This window comes from Cibotium barometz, chromosome 29 (assembly GCF_041138505.1).
Source record: "Cibotium barometz isolate CiBa-2024 chromosome 29, ASM4113850v1, whole genome shotgun sequence".
Taxonomy (NCBI): domain Eukaryota; kingdom Viridiplantae; phylum Streptophyta; class Polypodiopsida; order Cyatheales; family Cibotiaceae; genus Cibotium; species Cibotium barometz.
In genome coordinates this window covers 21,995,095-22,019,417 of record NC_141074.1, presented here as the reverse complement: position 1 = coordinate 22,019,417, position 24,323 = coordinate 21,995,095, and the positions used below count along the sequence as shown (strand labels likewise).

The window sequence follows — 24,323 nt, the reverse complement described above, 5'->3', positions numbered from 1 at the left end:
GAGGCACCCAACAGCCTGAGCATATGTAGTGGCATCAAAGGAAACACTGTCATCTTGTAGTGACAGTTTCATCCCAGGCTCCATAGGAGTACTAATAGGCTTGCAATCCTGAAATTTAAACTTCTCCAGAAGTTTAGCAACATAACGTGATTGCAACAACCCAATGCCTCTGTTATCCTGCACAAACTGTATGCCCAAATAGTAATGTACAAGACCCAAGTCAGACATGTCAAATGTCTGTTGCAGTATCTCCTTAAATGCTGCAATTTTGTCATCATTTGATCCCATGAGCAAGAGATCATCCACATAAAGACTGATGACCAGCAGATCTGTCTCTTCTTTCTTCACATACAAAGTGGCTTCTGATGGACTGTTCACAAATCCCTGAGTGAGTAGAAAAGCATCTATTTTTGCATACCAAGCTCGTGGAGCTTGTTTCAAACCATACAAGGCCTTTTTCAGCCTGCATACTTTCCCCTCATGACCATGTTCTGCAAATCCCATGGGCTGAAATACATAAACTTCCTCCTCGAGGTCCCCATGTAGGAATGCAGTCTTTATGTCCAACTGGTGAACAACCCAACCATGATGTGCAGCCAATGCAATGACACACCTAAGTGTCGACATACGGGATGTAGGAGCAAATGTCTCCTCATAATCAATGCCCTTCTTCTGTGCATAGCCCTTTGCAACTAGACGGGCTTTGTACCTGTCAATGGATCCATCTGCATGTCTTTTCAACTTATAGACCCATTTAGTACCAATGGCTTTCTTGCCTTTGGGCAGATCAACCAAATCCCCTGTTTGATTCTTTTTAATAGAATCAATCTCATCCTGCATGGCTTTGTTCCAATGCACATTATCTCGTGCATCCACAAATGAATCAGGCTCATCATCATCCTGTAAACTGGCTGCCATAACCAGATTCAAATCTATGATGTGTTCATGCTCATTGGTCCTTGTCTCCCTACGAGTACGACCAGCAAGAGGACCCTCTAAATGGCTGTCCTGTAGTGTCCTCAAATACCATCTAGGTATATGTCTGACCTGTGGTGCCTGCTGTCCCATATTTGGTTCAGCTTCTGGCTCATTTGGCTGCTGAATTTCTGCACCACCTACATCATTTGCTGGCTGTCCATTACCCTCATGAGTTGGATCACCAACTGTGGAATGAAACTCCATGGGTAGAAGACCTTCAAATACATCATTTTCAGCCTGATTTGCCTCATAACCAGCCATGGATAATTCTGATTTTTCATCAAAAATCACATCCCGGCTGATAAATATCATTCTGGATAGTGGGTCATATAACCTGTAGCCCTTGCTCTCACGGCTATACCCAACAAAAATGCATATTGTGGCTTTATCATCAAGCTTCCTCCTCAACTCTTTGGGTATGTGTGCATATGCAAGGCACCCAAAGATACGGAAATGCGATACAGAAGGCTTGCGGCCATGCCAAGCCTCAAAAGGAGTAATAGAAACCAATGCCTTTGTGGGACATCGATTCAAAATATGACAAGCACACATTACTGCTTCCACCCAAAAGATATGTGGTAGTCTTTTTGCCTTTAGCATACATCTGGCCATCTCCATGAGTGACCGATTTTTCCTTTCTGCAACCCCATTCTGCTGTGGAGTGTAAGGAGTAGTATACTGATGTTTTATACCTCTACTCCCAAGAAAAGAATTCAGCACATGTGACATATATTCCCCCCCTCGGTCAGAACGGAGAGTCTTCACCTTGCATCCAGACTCTGTCTCAGCAAGTGCTACAAAGGCCAAAAATGCATCATATACCTGTGATTTCTGTGTCAAAGGATAGACCCAGCATATACGAGAGAAGTCATCAATAAATGTTGCAAAATAAAAGCAACCACCTAATGACTTCGTCTGCATGGGACCACAAAGATCACTGTGTATAAGTTGCAACTTTGCAGTTGCTCTTAGAGCCTGATCACGTGGGAAGGAAAACCTGTGCATTTTTCCCAAAATACATCCTTCACAAATGTGATCTGGAGGCTTCTCCATGAGAGGTAGATCTGTAAATATATTATGTCGCTGCATAAGCATAAGAATACCAAAATTTACATGCCCCATGCGAGCATGCCATAACTCCGCATCAACCATAGCTGGAGTAAGAGTGAATGCATGATAAGCAGACTGATCCACTGGCTGAAATGCATCCAACTGATAAAGTCCATGACATAATGTACCAGTAAGCATCAAGGTCAAGGCATTTGCTTTGTCTCTGACCATGCATTTATCATCATCAAAGTGGACTTGCATTCCACAATGTGCTAAAGAAGAAATGGACAACAAATTCTTCTTTATCCCTGGTACATATAAGGCATCTGTAAGGCGGAGAATGGAGCCATCAATGGCTGTAAGCTGAATCTCCCCAATGCCACACACTGGATATGAAGCATTGTTGGCACACTGAACAGTTTTGCCAACAGGGGCAGGGCCAACATGACTAAACAAATCCCTGCGAGATGTGATATGCTTTGAGGCACCACTATCAAAATACCAAGTACATGCATGCTCTGTCATACTGAGTGCCTGTGAAGACCAAGAGGCATCATAGCTGCATGTATAGAAACAGTAATCCCTGTCCTCAACAAAAGAAGCAGTCTCTGGAGGAGCTTTAGGAGCATCATTTACAGACATCCCAGCTTCCTTTGCCTTCTCTTTGGCAATCCTCTTCCTACATTCCGTGATGTAGTGACCTGGCTTCTTACAGTAATGACATTTGCCCTTCTTCTTGGGCTGTCCATCACTTTTCTTGGTATCCTGTGAAGAACCACCATCACCTGAATTTTGATTTGCACTCTTTGGCTGAGATTTCCCTTTCCCCTTTTGACCTGTAGTAAATGCTTGTTCAGCATTTGTGTTCATATTCACATTCTTCCTCATTTGCTCCTCTTGTAGTAAGAGAGCAACAAGTTCCTGATACTTGAGGGGTTCAACAGCATTCCTCATGCTGAGGTTCAAAGAGGTATGGAAAGCCAAGTAAGATCTTGGCAAAGAGTGCAAAATGGTGGACACAAGCTGTGTCTCAGGAATAATCTCATCCACATTGATGAGTTGCTCTCTCAAATCCTGCAGCTTGTTTAAGTGGCTAGACATATCATCTCCTTCATTCATTTTCTGATTTTCCAGCTCTCTTTTCAAAAATGAGATCCTAGCCTCATTACGAGCAGCATACATCTGCTCCAAAGTCACCCATGCATTCTGTGAAGTGCCAGCTGAACGAATATGAGGTATAATGGACCTCTGAACTGACAATGCAATGAGTGACAAAGCTTGTGCATCCCTGGCATCCCATGTCTTTTGAGCATTTGTTCTCTGAACAGGCAATGGCTGTCCTGGAGCCTGTACCTGTTGTCCTCGTCCACGAGCACCCCCTTGGGGAGGAGTCTCTGGAGCCAATGGACCTGGACGTGGTTCATCACCACTAACAAAATCCCAAAGACCTTTTGCCACAAGCACATTTTTCAGCATAAAACTCCACAAGGAGTAGTTCGTGCCATCCAATTTGTCTTCCTTAGACAAATATGTGAATACATCACTTTGCTGTTGATTTGCCATTATGCTTTACGCACAATGTTGTACCTGTTTACCAAAAAACCCAATAGCAAAAACCCTGATAACAACTGTACTCCACTGAATACAGTTCACCCAAATCTGCCTGCACTCTCAATCCTCTGAATGTGCAGCTTAATGCACCAATGACTGAGTAGAGCAGCAAATGGCGTACACAAGGCCAAAATGCCCCAAAAATGCCCAAATTTACTGCACCCAAACTGTGCAAAAATCTGTATATTTTCTTGCTAGAAAATCTGCCTGTTGTGCCTGTATATTTTCCTTGATAGAAAAACTGCTTGTTGTGCTTGTGTATTTTTCACAGAGAAAAATAAGAATGCCCAAAATTCAAAACCTGTAATGCTTACCACTTCTGTATTGTGCAGGTACTCAGCAACTCAGTCGAGGTGCTGTACGGAAGCATGTACGAAAGCAGAAGAGTAAAACTGCAGTGGAATGTTGACGTTGCAGGTTTTGTTCGACTGTACTGTGCAGGTACGGAGCAGGTACTGTCCTGCGCAGGTTTGTACAGAGGCGCAGTCTTCGAAGCAGGTGTCGACTTGCACAGTAGGTGGCGCACAGGTGTACGGGCTGAAGGCTCCGCTTAACAGGCTGCAGGTGTCGACTTGCAGGCGAATACCAGCTGGCGGCGATTTGCTGGCGGCGCTTAATGTTCGAGGCTGGTACACGTACGCATACAGTACGGGGCTGGTACACGTACGTAACTGCAGGCGACGCCTGTTGTAGTACTTGATTGAAGGCGACGTGCGACTGGATGTACGGGCAGCTATTGCGCACGTGTGACTGAAGGTGGCGCAGATGTACGGATGCTGTACGGGCAGGGCAGAGCAGCTTCAATGCTCTGATACCAATTGAAGACTTAATAGGGTTAGGGTTAGGGTTTACAGAAAGAAAACAGGCGTGGAAACCAATATGGAGAGTGAACACGACTGCTGTAGATTTCACAATGATAGAAAAATGTGAAGTACAAGCCACATGATAGTGACCCCTAAAGGATAAGTGTTCACATGACCGGCCATAAATGTGCCGGGTGGACCAAAACACTTATAAACTGCATATAAGTGAAAATGAACTAAACTGGGGGAAAAAACCTCCACTAACTGAAGTAAAAAGTGCCCCAGTAACCTACTGATGATCACTAGCACTCCTCTGGGTGCATACACAGCATAAAACCCAACAAAAGTGTTAGATCTTCTTAAGTGTTATGTGTCAGAGCACAAGCAACAATGGGAAAAGTATCTTCCTTTGATGGAGTTTGCTTATAACAACACCGTCCATACCTCGAAGGGCAAGGTGCCTTTTGAGATTGTGGAAGGAGGGAAGAAGATACCACCTATTTTGCACACAAAGGATAAGATCTTTGAGTTTGACCAGTATGTGGAGAACATGAATGAAGCTTATCGGAGATTTAAGTTGGCACTCCAGAAAACTCAGCAAAAGCAAAAGAAAGCAACATGAATCACTGAAGATGAAAGAAAGAGGAAGTTTCGTTTTGGATTGCAACCTGCATATAGATCGGGTATTGAATTGCACCCAAAACATACGTTGCAACAACTCACAGCTTCTGCCCTTGCCACAGAGCAATTGGTGCTCAAGATCAAGCAGGATCAAGGAGGTTCCAAGGGGAAGGACAAGGCTGTCCCAAATCAGCAAAAGGGTGGACAGCCACCTAAAAAGAACTTCCGGGAGCCCTACAAGGGTGGTAAAGCTGAAATTAACACATCTAAAGAACAGGGCCCAAGGAAGAACAAATTTGGATTAACCCCGGAGCAAAGAGAGCAATATGCTAAGGATGGAAAATGCTTTTCTTGTGGTAGCAAAGACCACATGTTCCGACAATGCCCAGATCGCAAACCAAAGCACGAGGACAAGCACACCAAAGCAAATGTTCATGCAGTTCCTGATGTGCAAGGTAATACAGGTCATGATGCTAAAGAGAGAATGGTTTGCAAGGCTTGGGGGCAAATCAAGGATCAGCCCGCACTCTTTATGTTTGATGACTGTGCAACTGACAATTTCATCTCTATGCAAATGGCAGCTGCATTGGGAATTGAGGTTGAAAACATGGGACCTCAGATTGAAGCCGAAGCTGCATTTATTGGTAAAGAGGTGCAGGTTACCCCTTTGATTGGGAAGTTGCGTATCCATATACAGGGCTATCTTGACAATGAGCATTTCTTAGTTGCTCCTCTGAATGGATGTGATGTATTGTTGGGCAAGCCGTGGCACCATAGGCTTGAGCCCCGCAAAGACTACAAGTCTAATATGATTTCCTTTATGCATAAAGGCCGCATGCACTTTATTGATGCTGGCAAAGAAGGGGATTCCATCCCAGTTGTATCACACATCCAAATTAATAAAGCAATGAAAAAGAGTCTTTCAGCGTACTTGGTTTTTGTGCGTGATAGTCTTGTGCCAAATCATCAAAATGTGGATGCTATGTCTAATGATAGGCTGAATTTTCTTAATGCATTCAAAGACTGTTTTGCTGACTCATTGCCAGGTGAATTACCTCCCCAAAGGCCCGAAGATCACCGCATAGATCTTGTGCCAGGTAGTTCTCCACCTAACAAACCCGCATACCGAGTGAGTGCTGCACAACAAGAGGAAATTATGAAGCAGGTAAACGAGCTTTTAGAGAAAGGTTTGGTTCAGCCCAGTTCCTCACCTTACTGCTCTCCTGTGCTTCTTGTTCAAAAGGACGACGGATCATTCCGTATGTGTGTAGACTATAGAGCTTTGAACAAGCTTACCATCAAGAACAGATTTCCTATTCCACGTATTGATGATATCTTGGATAAGCTTGATGGTTCAGCTTGCTTTAGCAGACTTGATTTGAAGAGTGGTTATCACCAGATCCGAGTGGTGCCACAAGATGTCCATAAGACTGCATTCAGGACAGCCTTCGGATTATATGAATTCTTGGTAATGCCTTTTGGTCTCACCAATGCTCCTGCTACTTTTAATCGTATGATGGATAGGATATTCCGATCCCATCGCAAGTTTACAGGAGTCTTCTTTGATGATATCTTGGTTTTCTCCAAGAATGAGCAGGAACACAGAACTCATTTGGTCACAGTGTTCGAAGAGTTGCGGAAGCATAAACTTTTCGTCAATGCCAAGAAAAGTGAGTTTTTCCTTTCAGAGATTCATTATCTGGGACATATTGTATCCAAAGATGGAGTTACAATGGATCCTGCAAAGATAGAGACTATTCGGAATTGGCCCGAATTGCAAAACGTACATCAAGTACGTAGTTTTCTGGGATTATGTTCGTATTACAGGCGTTTCATAAGGCATTTCGCCATGATTGCCACTCCTCTACATGATCTCACGAAGAAGAAAACTGCTTTTAAATGGACTTCAAAGGAACAGGATGCTTTCTTGCAGCTCAAGCATGCGATCATATGTGGTCCAGTATTGATTGTTCCTGATTTGCACAAGTCATTCGTGGTTGAATGTGATGCTTGTGGTGACTGCATAGGAGCTGTCCTAAATCAAGAAGGGCATGCAGTTGCATACGAGAGCCGTCGTTTGCATGATGCCGAGCTTCATATGGATATCTATGAGAAAGAGCTCTTGGCTGTAATTCACGCCTTAAAGATTTGGAAACACTACCTTCTTGGGGCTGAATTTGTAGTCAAGACAGATCATCAAAGCTTGAGATACTTTCTATGTCAAACTAAGCTTTCAGAGAAGCAGATGAGAATGGCAAATTTTCTTTCCATGTTTCATTTTCAGATTGTGCATACTCCAGGAAAGAAAAATGTAGTGGCCGATGCACTATCTAGGAGGCCTTATATTGCTGCAGTCTCAGTGGCCTCTCATGGAGATCTATCTGCTATGAGAGATTTGTATCATTTGGATGCTGATTTTTGCCATATATGGACTGATTTGATGGCTGGTCATTCACATGCCTCTTATGTTATCAATGAGGGTTATCTAATGAAGGATAATTGCCTATGTGTGGTGAAGGATTTGCGTCCAAAGGTTATGGACGAATGTCACGCTCCACCATATGCTGGTCATAGAGGTATTATGCCTACTACTCGCATGATTGAGAGGTATTTCTTTTGGCCAAGCATGCGTAAAGACATTGAGGCTTATGTGCGTGCATGTATTACTTGCCAAAAGGTGAAATTTGACAGGCAAAAGCCTCCAGGTTTGCTTCAGCCATTGCCTATTCCCTCGCAACCTTGGGAAAGTATCACGATGGATTTTATTATGGATTTGCCTAGATCCTAGCATGGGAATGATGCTATTTGGACTATTGTGGACAGGTTTAGCAAGCAAGCTCATTTCTTGCCCGTCAAGAAAACCATTAAAGCTGATCATATGGTAAAGCTTTTTCTTGCTAATATTTTCAAGCATCATGGTATGCCTAAATCCATTGTTGGAGATAGAGATCCCAGGACTACAAGCCTATTTTGGAGGGCTTTGTTTGATAATATGGGTACTAAGCTTGAGTTTTCATCAGCTTATCATCCCCAAACGGATGGCCAAAGTGAAGCTGCAAATTCAGCCGTGTTGGATTTATTGAAGTGTTATGTGGCAGATCAAAAGAATGCATGGGAGAAGTATCTTCCACTTGTTGAGTTTGCCTACAACAATACAATCCATGCTTCCACAGGAAAGGCTCCATTTGAGATTATTTATGGCAGAGTGGTCTTGCCACCCATCCTTCGAACAAAGGATGAGATTTTTGCAGCTGATGAATATGTTCGTGACTTGGATGTTGCCTTTGGTCAGTTGCGGACAGCCATTGCAAGATCTCAGGATAAGCATAAAAAGGCTGCTGACAAGCATAGAAGGGACATGGAAGTCAAAGAAGGTGATTGGGTATTGCTGAAATTTGAGAAGGCTAGGCTTCGGAAGAGGCCAGGACGAGAAGGATCATATCCTAAGCTTTCTCCTCGTTATTATGGACCCTTCAAGGTGATTCACAAGATCAATGAAGTGTCCTACAGGCTTGCTCTACCTAGTCATTGGAAGATTCACAATGCTTTTCATGTGAGTCTATTTCGGAAATATGTGGGGCCAGATCCTGATGAGCCTGTCACAGAAGATCCGCCAGAAATTGAAGAGCTTGAGGAGATCCTCCAGCCAGAACAGATTGTTTTTCACAAGGAGAGAAAGCTACCTGCAGGAAAGCTTTCCAGGAGATACCTTGTGAAGTTTAAGAATTATTTGCCTATTGATGCCAAATGGGTAAATGAGGATTATTTTGCAGATTATCCGCAATTGTTGCAGGCATATCTTGAGGCTTTTAAGTTGAGGTCAACTCTTTAGAAGCCCGGGGGGATGTCACCAATTGGCCGACCATTTGGTCCATTCCTTGTTTTTGCGTCTCGTTCACTTGAGGCCAGGCCGGTGTCTCATGTGAAGAGGCCAGTATTTTGCTGACATGGACGGGAGCCAGACTGGTGCCACCCGTGTGTTAGCAGGATGGTGTCGTATGGACGGGAGCCAGATCAGTGCCACCCGTGTATGACCTGGACTGTGTTCGATCCATGGGACTGTCACGCCATGGAAGAGCCAGTATTCGTGCCGTGTTTTCGCCTATGGGACTGTCACACCATAGGGAGACTCGTGCCTGGAACTGTGTCTTACCTATGGGATTGTCACTCCATAGGAAGACCAGGATTTTATGTTTTTATGTCGTGCCAGTTTTGTGCCGACGGATATTTTGTACATGTTCCATGAACGGGAGATATGTCCATGTTACTATTTGCACATGCACACATGATTTGTATGCTTGAAACTGTTTTCGCATGACATGTATTCGTGTGTTTGCCTGCTTGACGTGTTACTTACTGAGCGGGGACGCCTGCCAGTGAGTCGTGAAGTCTGCTCTGTATTCTGACGAGTTTCAGTGCATGTGAACAGGTGGTAAGTATATGGTACATGTTGTTTAATGTTATTAAATTCTAACCCCTTTGTTTTATAAGGTTAGGGGTTCACACTCATTTAAAAGTGGGCACCCCCTTTGGGCACCCACTTAGGGGCCAAGGTGGGGAGCCTCACTTTTAAGTGAGTGTGGGGGTGGGCATGGTCACCTACCCCCACTAATTCCCCACATGCATGCGTGGAAATCTTGAGTTGTATCTCCACATTAAATTTTATTAAAAAGACTCCCTCCTTCAAGCGTGAAAAATCCATCGCTTCTTGCGTTTGTTCATCACCCGTCGCTACCACCAACTTGCGTGGAGATATCGGCAACCATCTTCTCTTCGCTGGTTTTTCCCAAGCGGCTGGCTGCCTTCCTTGTACGACTGCAGTACCCACTGCTGTGCTGGCTGCGCCTGTCTCTCTACAGCCGGCTGATTTTACTACAAGAGGGCTGCGCCTGTTTTCCAACAGATTGCTACAGCAGCACAGAGGCGGCTGCTCCTGACTACAGTGTGCTGCCTCTGCTCCTACAGGCGACTGCCTACACTCTGGCTGCCGCTGCTGCACCTGCCCCTCTACAGGCGACTGAGCTTGCTGCTGCAGGCGGCTGCCTTCTCTTTCCACCTCTACAGGCGACTCCTCCAACAGGCCATACCCTCTGCTGCCGGCTGCGCCTGCCCCTCTACAGGCTGGCTGCAACTACCTCCCCACAGGCGGCAGCATACTTGAAGGCTGGACATTATCCACCACCAGTAAGTGGTGCTCATTCTAACACAGCAGGCGGCTGTGGTCTTTCGAGGTGATGCTTGTCTTGGTGGTTCACCACGAGGCAACTGCTTCTTCATCAAGGGTGGTTTCATCTTCTTCATACTTCGAGTATGGGTTTTCTATCAACCATCTACAAGTAAGTGATTTTCAGATTTGAGTAAAGCATTTTATGTTTAAATCTGAGAAAGGATTCATCCTTCTACGGCAACACCCGTTCGGTGCCGGGTTGTCCAAGTTGTATTGGCGAACCTCGGTCCAAAGGTGCTGAGATCGGGAGAGCCAGGCGTTAGTACGAGAGCGCCTGTTTGTGCGTGGTCTCGGAACACCAGTGAGGCGCTCTCCGCGGAGTCCAGTGAAAGCACAGGACCGCAGAGATTGGACCACACTAGTGGTCGTTCTGCTTCGAGTTCTCTACATCGAAATTCGAGCCTACTTGTTTGGTACTGTTTTCATATGTACATGGACATTATCTGGTTCTCAGAACCCATGGAGCATTGTATTCATTAAATACTCCCAATAAATATATTATATATTGAGGGGGGGGGGGGTCGGCCCGTTCCGGCCCCAGTGCTGGTGTCCATCTTTCCATTTCTGTTCATTTAAATTCAAGTTGTTTTAAGTTGTCCATTTCATATTTGTGGTTTTAAAGTTGTGCTATTAAGTGTGTGGGTGTCCAGCGGAGTCTTTCCCACTTGACGGGATCGGTTTCATTGGTATCAGAGCACGGTTGTTTCCCTCTTCCTAGTGGGGAAACGAACCTGTGTACTGGACATCCCGCTTTTAGCAAACTTAAAACACAATGGACAGCCAAGGCAACCCTTTGGAAGTACCAAATTCGAGGGGTCCATCTAGTGCCTCTCGTGGGTCTGATGCCCTGCGTGGTAGGCACAAGCCCCTTGAAAGGGTTCTTGATAGTGAATCCAAGGGTCAACTGTCTCCAGGAAAGACAGTTATGCTTGAACAAGACCCTGATGCTATGAGGGCTGAAATGGAACATATGAGAAAACTTTTGCAGGCTCAGGAACAAGAATTGAAGTTTTTGCATGAAGATCCACATCTGCAAAGTGCTATTGAAGCCAAGAAGGCTGATGCTATGGTTGATGTAACCTTTGAATCAATGGCTCGTGAAGTGGGCAAGAAACCAAGGGAGTTGGCACTTGCCTATCTCCTTCGCAAAGGTGATATCAAAGAGGGGGATGACGGAGAGCTGAAATTCAGAAATCCACCTCGTTTGAAGCATGGAGATCCCGCATCCCAGAGGCTGAAATCTTTTATGCAAAAGGAAGAGGTGACTATTACCTCTCGACATGCATCTTCTCCCCAAGGCACTAAGCTTGACAGATTTATGTATGCCAGTGCTCATGGAGGGCACAAAAGTCACATGCATGCAAGATATGTATCTCATGGTGACAGGTCTACTTCCAGAAAAATTTTGCCTTCTGAGTTGTCTCATGGAGAGACCATGCCATATGCAGGTAAGTCACATGCATCTGAGCTTCGAGTTCGTGGAGCACATGCCACCGTGCCCCATGAAGCTTCCATGATGGCCCATGGAGCCCATGCAGACAGGGCTACCCCGTTGGATAAGGGGAAAAGAAAAAGAGAGGACCATGAGCCTCATGCCAGGAAGCTCAAGGAGTTCAAAGCAGGTGATAAATCTGTCAAATTTGATGTCTTTCATGGTGAACATGATGCTTCTAAGGTGTTAGCGTTTGTGGCACAGTTCGACATTGCTTTTAGCGATGAGGACTTTACAGAAAAGTCGAAGGTGCGCCATGTTAGCATGTTTCTGAAAGGCACTGCTGCCCATTGGTGGATCACCGAAAAGATCACCAAGGATCCCATCTCTACTTGGAAGGAATTCAAAGATAGATTTTATGCTCAGTTCTTGCCACCCAATGCGGAGCAAACTCTCACTCAAAAGTGGGACAGGCTGGAACAAAAAGATAATGAGAGTGTGCAACAGTATGTTAACAAATTCTGGAAAGTGTTGCTGGAAGTGACTCCCTTCATGCTAATCACTGAAGATGAAAGAAAGAGGAAGTTTCGTTCTGGATTGCAACCTGCATATAGATCGGGTATTGAATTGCACCCAAAACATACGTTGCAACAACTCACAGCTTCTGCCCTTGCCACAGAGCAATTGGTGCTCAAGATCAAGCAGGATCAAGGAGGTTCCAAGGGGAAGGACAAGGCTGTCCCAAATCAGCAAAAGGGTGGACAGCCACCTAAAAAGAACTTCCGGGAGCCCTACAAGGGTGGTAAAGCTGAAATTAACACATCTAAAGAACAGGGCCCAAGGAAGAACAAATTTGGATTAACCCCGGAGCAAAGAGAGCAATATGCTAAGGATGGAAAATGCTTTTCTTGTGGTAGCAAAGACCACATGTTCCAACAATGCCCAGATCGCAAACCAAAGCACGAGGACAAGCACACCAAAGCAAATGTTCATGCAGTTCCTGATGTGCAAGGTAATACAGGTCATGATGCTAAAGAGAGAATGGTTTGCAAGGCTTGGGGGCAAATCAAGGATCAGCCCGCACTCTTTATGTTTGATGACTGTGCAACTGACAATTTCATCTCTATGCAAATGGCAGCTGCATTGGGAATTGAGGTTGAAAACATGGGACCTCAGATTGAAGCCGAAGCTGCATTTATTGGTAAAGAGGTGCAGGTTACCCCTTTGATTGGGAAGTTGCGTATCCATATACAGGGCTATCTTGACAATGAGCATTTCTTAGTTGCTCCTCTGAATGGATGTGATGTATTGTTGGGCAAGCCGTGGCACCATAGGCTTGAGCCCCGCAAAGACTACAAGTCTAATATGATTTCCTTTATGCATAAAGGCCGCATGCACTTTATTGATGCTGGCAAAGAAGGGGATTCCATCCCAGTTGTATCACACATCCAAATTAATAAAGCAATGAAAAAGAGTCTTTCAGCGTACTTGGTTTTTGTGCGTGATAGTCTTGTGCCAAATCATCAAAATGTGGATGCTATGTCTAATGATAGGCTGAATTTTCTTAATGCATTCAAAGACTGTTTTGCTGACTCATTGCCAGGTGAATTACCTCCCCAAAGGCCCGAAGATCACCGCATAGATCTTGTGCCAGGTAGTTCTCCACCTAACAAACCCGCATACCGAGTGAGTGCTGCACAACAAGAGGAAATTATGAAGCAGGTAAACGAGCTTTTAGAGAAAGGTTTGGTTCAGCCCAGTTCCTCACCTTACTGCTCTCCTGTGCTTCTTGTTCAAAAGGACGACGGATCATTCCGTATGTGTGTAGACTATAGAGCTTTGAACAAGCTTACCATCAAGAACAGATTTCCTATTCCACGTATTGATGATATCTTGGATAAGCTTGATGGTTCAGCTTGCTTTAGCAGACTTGATTTGAAGAGTGGTTATCACCAGATCCGAGTGGTGCCACAAGATGTCCATAAGACTGCATTCAGGACAGCCTTCGGATTATATGAATTCTTGGTAATGCCTTTTGGTCTCACCAATGCTCCTGCTACTTTTAATCGTATGATGGATAGGATATTCCGATCCCATCGCAAGTTTACAGGAGTCTTCTTTGATGATATCTTGGTTTTCTCCAAGAATGAGCAGGAACACAGAACTCATTTGGTCACAGTGTTCGAAGAGTTGCGGAAGCATAAACTTTTCGTCAATGCCAAGAAAAGTGAGTTTTTCCTTTCAGAGATTCATTATCTGGGACATATTGTATCCAAAGATGGAGTTACAATGGATCCTGCAAAGATAGAGACTATTCGGAATTGGCCCGAATTGCAAAACGTACATCAAGTACGTAGTTTTCTGGGATTATGTTCGTATTACAGGCGTTTCATAAGGCATTTCGCCATGATTGCCACTCCTCTACATGATCTCACGAAGAAGAAAACTGCTTTTAAATGGACTTCAAAGGAACAGGATGCTTTCTTGCAGCTCAAGCATGCGATCATATGTGGTCCAGTATTGATTGTTCCTGATTTGCACAAGTCATTCGTGGTTGAATGTGATGCTTGTGGTGACTGCATAGGAGCTGTCCTAAATCAAGAAGGGCATGCAGTTGCATACGAGAGCCGTCGTTTGCATGATGCCGAGCTTCATATGGATATCTATGAGAAAGAGCTCTTGGCTGTAATTCACGCCTTAAAGATTTGGAAACACTACCTTCTTGGGGCTGAATTTGTAGTCAAGACAGATCATCAAAGCTTGAGATACTTTCTATGTCAAACTAAGCTTTCAGAGAAGCAGATGAGAATGGCAAATTTTCTTTCCATGTTTCATTTTCAGATTGTGCATACTCCAGGAAAGAAAAATGTAGTGGCCGATGCACTATCTAGGAGGCCTTATATTGCTGCAGTCTCAGTGGCCTCTCATGGAGATCTATCTGCTATGAGAGATTTGTATCATTTGGATGCTGATTTTTGCCATATATGGACTGATTTGATGGCTGGTCATTCACATGCCTCTTATGTTATCAATGAGGGTTATCTAATGAAGGATAATTGCCTATGTGTGGTGAAGGATTTGCGTCCAAAGGTTATGGACGAATGTCACGCTCCACCATATGCTGGTCATAGAGGTATTATGCCTACTACTCGCATGATTGAGAGGTATTTCTTTTGGCCAAGCATGCGTAAAGACATTGAGGCTTATGTGCGTGCATGTATTACTTGCCAAAAGGTGAAATTTGACAGGCAAAAGCCTCCAGGTTTGCTTCAGCCATTGCCTATTCCCTCGCAACCTTGGGAAAGTATCACGATGGATTTTATTATGGATTTGCCTAGATCCTAGCATGGGAATGATGCTATTTGGACTATTGTGGACAGGTTTAGCAAGCAAGCTCATTTCTTGCCCGTCAAGAAAACCATTAAAGCTGATCATATGGTAAAGCTTTTTCTTGCTAATATTTTCAAGCATCATGGTATGCCTAAATCCATTGTTGGAGATAGAGATCCCAGGACTACAAGCCTATTTTGGAGGGCTTTGTTTGATAATATGGGTACTAAGCTTGAGTTTTCATCAGCTTATCATCCCCAAACGGATGGCCAAAGTGAAGCTGCAAATTCAGCCGTGTTGGATTTATTGAAGTGTTATGTGGCAGATCAAAAGAATGCATGGGAGAAGTATCTTCCACTTGTTGAGTTTGCCTACAACAATACAATCCATGCTTCCACAGGAAAGGCTCCATTTGAGATTATTTATGGCAGAGTGGTCTTGCCACCCATCCTTCGAACAAAGGATGAGATTTTTGCAGCTGATGAATATGTTCGTGACTTGGATGTTGCCTTTGGTCAGTTGCGGACAGCCATTGCAAGATCTCAGGATAAGCATAAAAAGGCTGCTGACAAGCATAGAAGGGACATGGAAGTCAAAGAAGGTGATTGGGTATTGCTGAAATTTGAGAAGGCTAGGCTTCGGAAGAGGCCAGGACGAGAAGGATCATATCCTAAGCTTTCTCCTCGTTATTATGGACCCTTCAAGGTGATTCACAAGATCAATGAAGTGTCCTACAGGCTTGCTCTACCTAGTCATTGGAAGATTCACAATGCTTTTCATGTGAGTCTATTTCGGAAATATGTGGGGCCAGATCCTGATGAGCCTGTCACAGAAGATCCGCCAGAAATTGAAGAGCTTGAGGAGATCCTCCAGCCAGAACAGATTGTTTTTCACAAGGAGAGAAAGCTACCTGCAGGAAAGCTTTCCAGGAGATACCTTGTGAAGTTTAAGAATTATTTGCCTATTGATGCCAAATGGGTAAATGAGGATTATTTTGCAGATTATCCGCAATTGTTGCAGGCATATCTTGAGGCTTTTAAGTTGAGGTCAACTCTTTAGAAGCCCGGGGGGATGTCACCAATTGGCCGACCATTTGGTCCATTCCTTGTTTTTGCGTCTCGTTCACTTGAGGCCAGGCCGGTGTCTCATGTGAAGAGGCCAGTATTTTGCTGACATGGACGGGAGCCAGACTGGTGCCACCCGTGTGTTAGCAGGATGGTGTCGTATGGACGGGAGCCAGATCAGTGCCACCCGTGTATGACCTGGACTGTGTTCGATCCATGGGACTGTCACGCCATGGAAGAGCCAGTATTCGTGCCGTGTTTTCGCCTATGGGACTGTCACACCATAGGGAGACTCGTGCCTGGAACTGTGTCTTACCTATGGGATTGTCACTCCATAGGAAGACCAGGATTTTATGTTTTTATGTCGTGCCAGTTTTGTGCCGACGGATATTTTGTACATGTTCCATGAACGGGAGATATGTCCATGTTACTATTTGCACATGCACACATGATTTGTATGCTTGAAACTGTTTTCGCATGACATGTATTCGTGTGTTTGCCTGCTTGACGTGTTACTTACTGAGCGGGGACGCCTGCCAGTGAGTCGTGAAGTCTGCTCTGTATTCTGACGAGTTTCAGTGCATGTGAACAGGTGGTAAGTATATGGTACATGTTGTTTAATGTTATTAAATTCTAACCCCTTTGTTTTATAAGGTTAGGGGTTCACACTCATTTAAAAGTGGGCACCCCCTTTGGGCACCCACTTAGGGGCCAAGGTGGGGAGCCTCACTTTTAAGTGAGTGTGGGGGTGGGCATGGTCACCTACCCCCACTAATTCCCCACATGCATGCGTGGAAATCTTGAGTTGTATCTCCACATTAAATTTTATTAAAAAGACTCCCTCCTTCAAGCGTGAAAAATCCATCGCTTCTTGCGTTTGTTCATCACCCGTCGCTACCACCAACTTGCGTGGAGATATCGGCAACCATCTTCTCTTCGCTGGTTTTTCCCAAGCGGCTGGCTGCCTTCCTTGTACGACTGCAGTACCCACTGCTGTGCTGGCTGCGCCTGTCTCTCTACAGCCGGCTGATTTTACTACAAGAGGGCTGCGCCTGTTTTCCAACAGATTGCTACAGCAGCACAGAGGCGGCTGCTCCTGACTACAGTGTGCTGCCTCTGCTCCTACAGGCGACTGCCTACACTCTGGCTGCCGCTGCTGCACCTGCCCCTCTACAGGCGACTGAGCTTGCTGCTGCAGGCGGCTGCCTTCTCTTTCCACCTCTACAGGCGACTCCTCCAACAGGCCATACCCTCTGCTGCCGGCTGCGCCTGCCCCTCTACAGGCTGGCTGCAACTACCTCCCCACAGGCGGCAGCATACTTGAAGGCTGGACATTATCCACCACCAGTAAGTGGTGCTCATTCTAACACAGCAGGCGGCTGTGGTCTTTCGAGGTGATGCTTGTCTTGGTGGTTCACCACGAGGCAACTGCTTCTTCATCAAGGGTGGTTTCATCTTCTTCATACTTCGAGTATGGGTTTTCTATCAACCATCTACAAGTAAGTGATTTTCAGATTTGAGTAAAGCATTTTATGTTTAAATCTGAGAAAGGATTCATCCTTCTACGGCAACACCCGTTCGGTGCCGGGTTGTCCAAGTTGTATTGGCGAACCTCGGTCCAAAGGTGCTGAGATCGGGAGAGCCAGGCGTTAGTACGAGAGCGCCTGTTTGTGCGTGGTCTCGGAACACCAGTGAGGCGCTCTCTGCGGAGTCCAGTGAAAGCATAGGACTGCAGAGATTGGACCACACTAGTGGTCGTTCTGCTTCGAGTTCTCTACATCGAAATTCGAGCCTACTTGTTTGGTACTGTTTTCATATGTACATGGACATTATCTGGTTCTCAGAACCCATGGAGCATTGTATTCATTAAATACTCCCAATAAATATATTATATATTGAGGGGGGGGTCGGCCCGTTCCGGCCCCAGTGCTGGTGTCCATCTTTCCATTTCTGTTCATTTAAATTCAAGTTGTTTTAAGTTGTCCATTTCATATTTGTGGTTTTAAAGTTGTGCTATTAAGTGTGTGGGTGTCCAGCGGAGTCTTTCCCACTTGACGGGATCGGTTTCATCAAGTATCACAATAATCCTACTCTTGAAGGTATCATCAATGCTCTCCAAGAAGAGGAAAGAACAAAACAACAAAAGGTAACTGACACTGCATTTTTAGCAAAGAAAGGAGGTTCTAAGGTAAGAAAGCCTTGCACCCATTGTGGAAAAACTAATCATATGGAGAAGGACTGCTTCAAGGCTTATCCATGCACCATTTGTGGCCGTGATAATCACCGGGACAAGGACTGCTACTCTAAAACCTCTACATCAGCCCCTACATCTACCTCAGCCCATGTTGCTGCAGCATCTACATCAGCAGATCTTGCTGTTCATTCCTCACATGATGAGGAATGGGCTTTCTGATTACTTCACCTTTCTTGTCTACCACTTTGACCACCGATGATGTAGGTCAAGGGGTTCTAGTGTCTTACTCGTTATGCTTTTTGACCTCTCTCTTGTCCCTACCCAAGAGGCAGAGATTGCCCTTGAGGAGGGGATGTCTACAAGGTCCATCTGTTTGTCTACAGTCAGTCTTCTGTCTATCTAGTCTCGTCTGTCTGTCTATCTGTTGTCTGTCTATCTGTCTATCAATCTGACTGTGTCTTGTTTTAAGATCCATCTTGTCCCTATCCTTGTGGACCCATATGAGGATATCACTTGAGGAGGGGTGTCTCAGGATCTTTTGTCTCTCATGTCTTGTCTCTCAGTCTATTAGTCTTTATATCTGTCTTCTAGTATTGTCCATCTTGTCTTCCAGCTTGTCTCTCAATCCTTGTCTAGTCTCCCTGTCTTGGTCTTATCTTTTGTCATGTCATAGTCTTGTCTTTTTGTCTTCCTCCTAGTGTCCACTTAAGGAGGGTGTTGGAAATAAGTGCACACTAGGTGTACTATTTCTCTAGTCTAGTTGCAATTGAGTCTTTGTGTCTTGAGTCTAGTGCCATGTGGCACCTCTACATTTATCCCATAAGTCAGTCTACTCAATCTTGTCCTTCTCACCTATATATTGTAGGTGTCACATCAATGAAAGCATCAATCTTGTGTCTTGTCTACACTCATCTCAAGGTAACTCTTTGTCTTTCATTTGTTCTTGTTTCATTTCTAGTTTTGCTCTTGCTTTCATATTTTCATCAGATCAGCCCTAAGTTTCCTACAAGTTTCCTACCTAGAGTTTTTTGCATGTATAAAATTTGAAATATATACTCTATAAAATATGTAAAAATAACACTGAATGCATGGAATACATGGAAACATCAATTTGAAGCCTGCATGTAAGTTGTAACAATTTACAAAGAGAGAAACGTCTTTATCAAAATATTTTCATAGGTTGGATTTGGAGTAAAAAAAACAAGTCGGAAAAAAAAGCATGAAAAGCTTACCAATAGCAAGTAGAGTCGATGATAGCGGAAGTCTTCGTGATGGAAGTGTCTGGAGTGTTGAAATCTTCAATTTGTTATGATCCTTCGCGACAAAAGTCTTCACAAGAGAACGAAGGGCACCTTGGGAAAGCTTCCCCTATGGTTCAACTTGAGAAAGGAAGTTTGAAATTAGGGTTTTCAGTCAAAAGACCAGAAATTACAGCAAATATAAGGGCTGATTTGTTGAATTTCAGTCATTCGGATAGTGTAGGAGAGTGAATACCACCTGGAAACAACTCTTGGAAGCTTGAAAAACGGAGTAGCAAGCTTGGATATGGTGTTGGGAACGAAAAAGTGGAAAAAATATAGCCAAGGAGTCTCATGAAGGAGGGCGCCAACCTCCACCTTGGGTGTCAGGCAGAGAGGGGAAGTGCCTTGTGGTGCAAGATGTGGTCATGGCTGATTGCTCTCTTTGAACAAAGGACTTAAGGTTTGGGTGGTGGGCATTGACAAATGTCCACCTCAAGACATCAGTGTGTGAACATAGGGCTGGTCATAATTTATTACTGAGTTTTGGTTCTGGAATCTTCTGAAAACATAAGTATAGATAATCACCAGGATAGCTAGTCCCGGGAAATCACATCATGTCAGGCTCCATGAGCCATACATGTACTGTCATGTTAGGCTCCACACAAACACACCATGTCAGGCTTCATTAGCCATACATGAAGGTCATGTCAGGCTCCATATGCCACACATGAACAGTAGAAAAACCAAAGCAATGAGGAATTTTGTGACAGTGATGATGGTGGCGACTAGGGAAGATGGAACTCCATCTCAGATAAAAAGAGAAGCGACCTGGAGAGAGAGAGAGAGAGAGAGAGAGAGAGAGAGAGAGAGAGAATTGCACAACTCAATGTAGATTGTATTATGTTTAGTACACCAAGTATATGCTTTTATAGGTTGCAAACCTTATCTTTCGACTCACATAAACCACACACAACAATAAACTAATGCCACATGGCACACACTTATCTTATCTAGATAGAAGGGTGTGTCCACACCTAGGTAGGTGTTCACACACACATACATATGAACAAGGTCACACACACACACACACACACACACACACACACACACATGGCGGACACACATATACATAGCCCTTTTGGGGGTAGTTCACACACGAACACAAGTGGGTACACAAACACAGGTACATACTGAAGATGAACACACATACGAGCTCCGAAATACCCAACAAGAGAAACTTGGTGTAGAGAGAGAAAGAGACAGTTTTGCACGACTCAATAATAAACTTGAAGCTACACTAAGTACATGCTTTTGTAGGCTTTTAGCCTTGTCCTTTGACCCAAACAAATCACCCCTGCCAAATGGCACAGATATAAGGGTGTGTTCACACCTAGGCAGGGGTGTTCACACACAATCATACATATGAACAAGGTCTCACACACACACACACACACACAGTGGACACACACATATACATAGCCCTTTTGGGGGCAGTTCACACACGAACAGAGGCAGGTACACAAACACGGGTACATACAGAAGATAGACACATACGAGCTCATAAATACCCAACACTACCTGCTGTATTTGCATACGTCAGCTGTGCACAGTGGTATTTGCTTTTACGAGTGGTATCTGCCCCTCTTACAGACTTTCCCCTGTTCTGCCTGTACCCTCTATGGACTGCCAGGTTTGGCTTAATTACTACGGCCAATATCAAGGGCCTCTACTCCTGCCCGGGCCATATATGCTGCTGCCCGACCTGTTTGGAGTTGCCCTGGAAGGGTGCAATCTTTTTGGATGCGGCACAAGTTTAAGAATCAGTTGTACCAACTCTGGCGCACCTGTACCCTTCTACCAAAACATTCTGCTGTAAATCTGTGTTTACTGATATCAGCAGATGTCCCTGCTGTTTTTATTGTGAATAAGCATGTGTTCTCGTTGAAGTATGAAGTTTACAGGCGGTACCCTGATTTGGTCCTGTTGTTGCTGAAAGACATAACGCTTCTATATATACCTGCAGTACCTGCCCTTTCACCGGGAGATCCTACATGTGTACTTGTAGGCGTGCAAGTACGAGGGAGATCAGTACCCACATTTTAGGTTGAATATTCCACATTTGTATGGAGTCTTGGGCAAGTGTTTGAAGCCCAACGGCTGTTGTTTTTGAACCCCCTAAAAAGCTATACTTGGATAAATCTGGCCCTTCTCCCCTCTTGTACTGGTTTCTTGAATCTAGTGTGTAGGTTGCAGGAACTGGAAGCAAATTTCTGAGATGAGGAGTTATCATGCTGTGCAAGGCTCTTGGCAAATAACTGTTAGTTACAACTTGCCTTTCTTTGTTGTGGTATGGCAGTGGCTGGTACGACGTCAGGCACACCTCCAGCGAGCCTCACAAGGCTCTGCTATCTCCGAGTGGCAGGTATGAAAGAAGAATTTCATTGGCCTGCACAATTTCTCTTAATTGTCAGTGAGTCTACTGTAGGAGTCGGTTTTGCTTAATGTTGTGGTTTATGTTGGAGTGTTTCGGAAGTGTGCATCCCTGCGATAAGGTCATCTACTAGTGGGTTTGTTTGGCAGGTTCTGCTAGATCTTATTAGAGTGCCAGATTGGGCATTCGAAGGTGCTGAACCTGGACAAGAAATGCGAGGAGTGGGGCTAGAGACGGCTACTTACCACCCTGGTCTGTTCTTGACACAACCCCAGGTCTGTAATATTGTTTTCATGGTTGCTCTGATTGTATGGCCCTACTGTCAAAAGCTACACTATTATTGCTAGTTAGAGTCACCTAAGTTTCTCTTGTTTCTGTTCTATGCTGTCTCTGCTTTGATGCACTCACTGTGTGCTATGACAGGGCCGTGTGGTTTCTAAGATGCTAGGGTAACTTGTGCAGAGGGAGGCAGTCGAAGGACTAATTCAGCAACTTCCTAAGTTCCGTCTCAAGGCAGTACCAACAGAATGCAGTGAATGCCCAATCTGCTTGGAAGAGTTCCATGCTGGAAATGAGGTAGTCATCTTGGTCTTTCTTTCTTTCTTTCTTTCCCAAAGAAAGATCCTTCTGTTAGTTATAAAAAGAAACCAGCCGTACGGCTTAATACAACACTGCTAAAAAGCAGTCCAAATATTCATATGACATGAGGAAGGGGGGGCTTCCTCCTCGGCTGGCACTCTATCGGAGGGAGGCTATGGCGGGAGGTGGAGGGAAAAGTCACATTGGGGGCCTGTAGTGCTAAGAAACTCGACCGTTCTGCATGGACAGGAAGGGTCCTGGGGATCCAGGCACAGAAGAAAGGCTTACATGGCTGCTGCACGTGCTCCGAATCACGGGTCAAGCACTCAAAATGGTCTTGGAGGGTGTGTACGAGGTCCACCCAAATGGAATGGATGAGGTCCCGCGTGTGTGGGGGGGGGGGAGTAGGTGCAGGGGAGGGGGATGTGCTGGGCAAAGGGCGAAGTGGGTGGGCTGCAGGCAGAGGGTGCTCTCTCGCTCTCGCTCTCTTGCTATCGGTAGCTCCTTATCAGTTATTGAAAGCCGTCATCTTGGTCTTCTTTCTTTCCAATGGAAGCAGCTTTGGCTCTAGACGCTCTTGTTATATCAGCCTCATACAGATCGTGCACATGCAAGTGATTCTTTGAATGTACACACATTGACATTGTTTCTTTTCTTCAGGTCCGTGGGCTGCCCTGCGCCCATAACTTCCATGTTGCCTGTATCGATGAGTGGCTACGGCTGAACATCAAGTGCCCTCGCTGCCGCTGTTCAGTTTTTCCTAATCTCGACCTGTCTGCATTAGGTAATGGCAATACTCAGTGGTCTCATGGTGTTGCGAGCATGTACTTTGGAGGTGATGCTGCTGCCCGAGCTTCTGCAGCTAGCTTAAGCAATACACCAAGTGTGCGCTATGTCAGGGCACCTGTGGGAGAAAGCAATCTCTTGCGTCTTCAGGAGATACTGCGGACCATGAGAATGGAAAATGCCATGTATAATGATATGAACAGAGAGCAAGATAATGGTCCTGGGCCAGATGGAAATGTGAGGCAAAGCTTTGGGAGTGCAGACATGCCTCAAAGGCCTGGATCTGGCAGACCCAACCCTTACAGCCTGTCTGATACTGTTATTGTGGTTGACAGGTCTCCACCAGCCCGCTTTTGATCATGTACAGTCCTCTCCTTTTTCAGCGCACAAGCTGAGCTCATGTATTACTTATTGTTTGGGGGACCAGCTACTGGGCTGTGAAAGCCATGTTCGGTGTGTCAATCATAGTTGGCATCTAGAGCCATCAGAATCTTGTTATGGCAATTTTTGGATCAGGCAAGCTCTGTTGCTAGTAAGCCAATTCAGCTTGCTTTTTACAAATACATGCATCCAATGAATTATTTGCAATTTTGGGTAGGGCTCTCACTTAAGTGAGAAGGCTCAGTTTGGTAATAGTTAAGGTGAATCGGTGTAAGAAACAAGGTTTATTTATATTTTGTAGTTCCCAATGTGCTCCACAGACTTTTAATGGCTTATAAAACATCCTAAGTGCACAAGTACACACGCATATGGTGTTGGAAAATTGCAAAAACAGCAGTACGTCAGAACTGGTACAATCACGAAGTCAAAAGGGAGACTACATGCTTCTATATACATCAGTGTGTGCTTCAATCCAGCCACATTCATGAGGTCACACGCCAGTGTAGGTGGAATCATCCAGTTAAGTGGAGACCGAGTGACATTAGGTCAGCAGCGCTTTTGTGAATACGGTAAGGCACACGCCAGTGTATGTGCA

General features: G+C 44.9%; 1 protein-coding gene across 2 annotated transcripts in view; it reads left to right on the top strand.

Annotated features, from left to right (window-relative positions):
• Positions 1 to 23,938, top strand: part of LOC147621960 (E3 ubiquitin-protein ligase SIS3-like) — a 75,145-nt gene extending 51,207 nt beyond the window's left edge. For both annotated transcript variants that reach the window (XM_086822978.1, XM_086822979.1), the window contains 4 exons: positions 21,908 to 21,973; positions 22,132 to 22,257; positions 22,445 to 22,558; positions 23,222 to 23,938. In XM_086822978.1, coding sequence (XP_086679104.1) covers positions 21,908 to 21,973; positions 22,132 to 22,257; positions 22,445 to 22,558; positions 23,222 to 23,704 — 789 coding nt within the window. In that variant the 3' untranslated portion in view covers positions 23,705 to 23,938. The remainder of the gene's footprint in view (positions 1 to 21,907; positions 21,974 to 22,131; positions 22,258 to 22,444; positions 22,559 to 23,221) is intronic.
• The last annotated feature ends 385 nt before the right edge of the window (positions 23,939 to 24,323 follow it).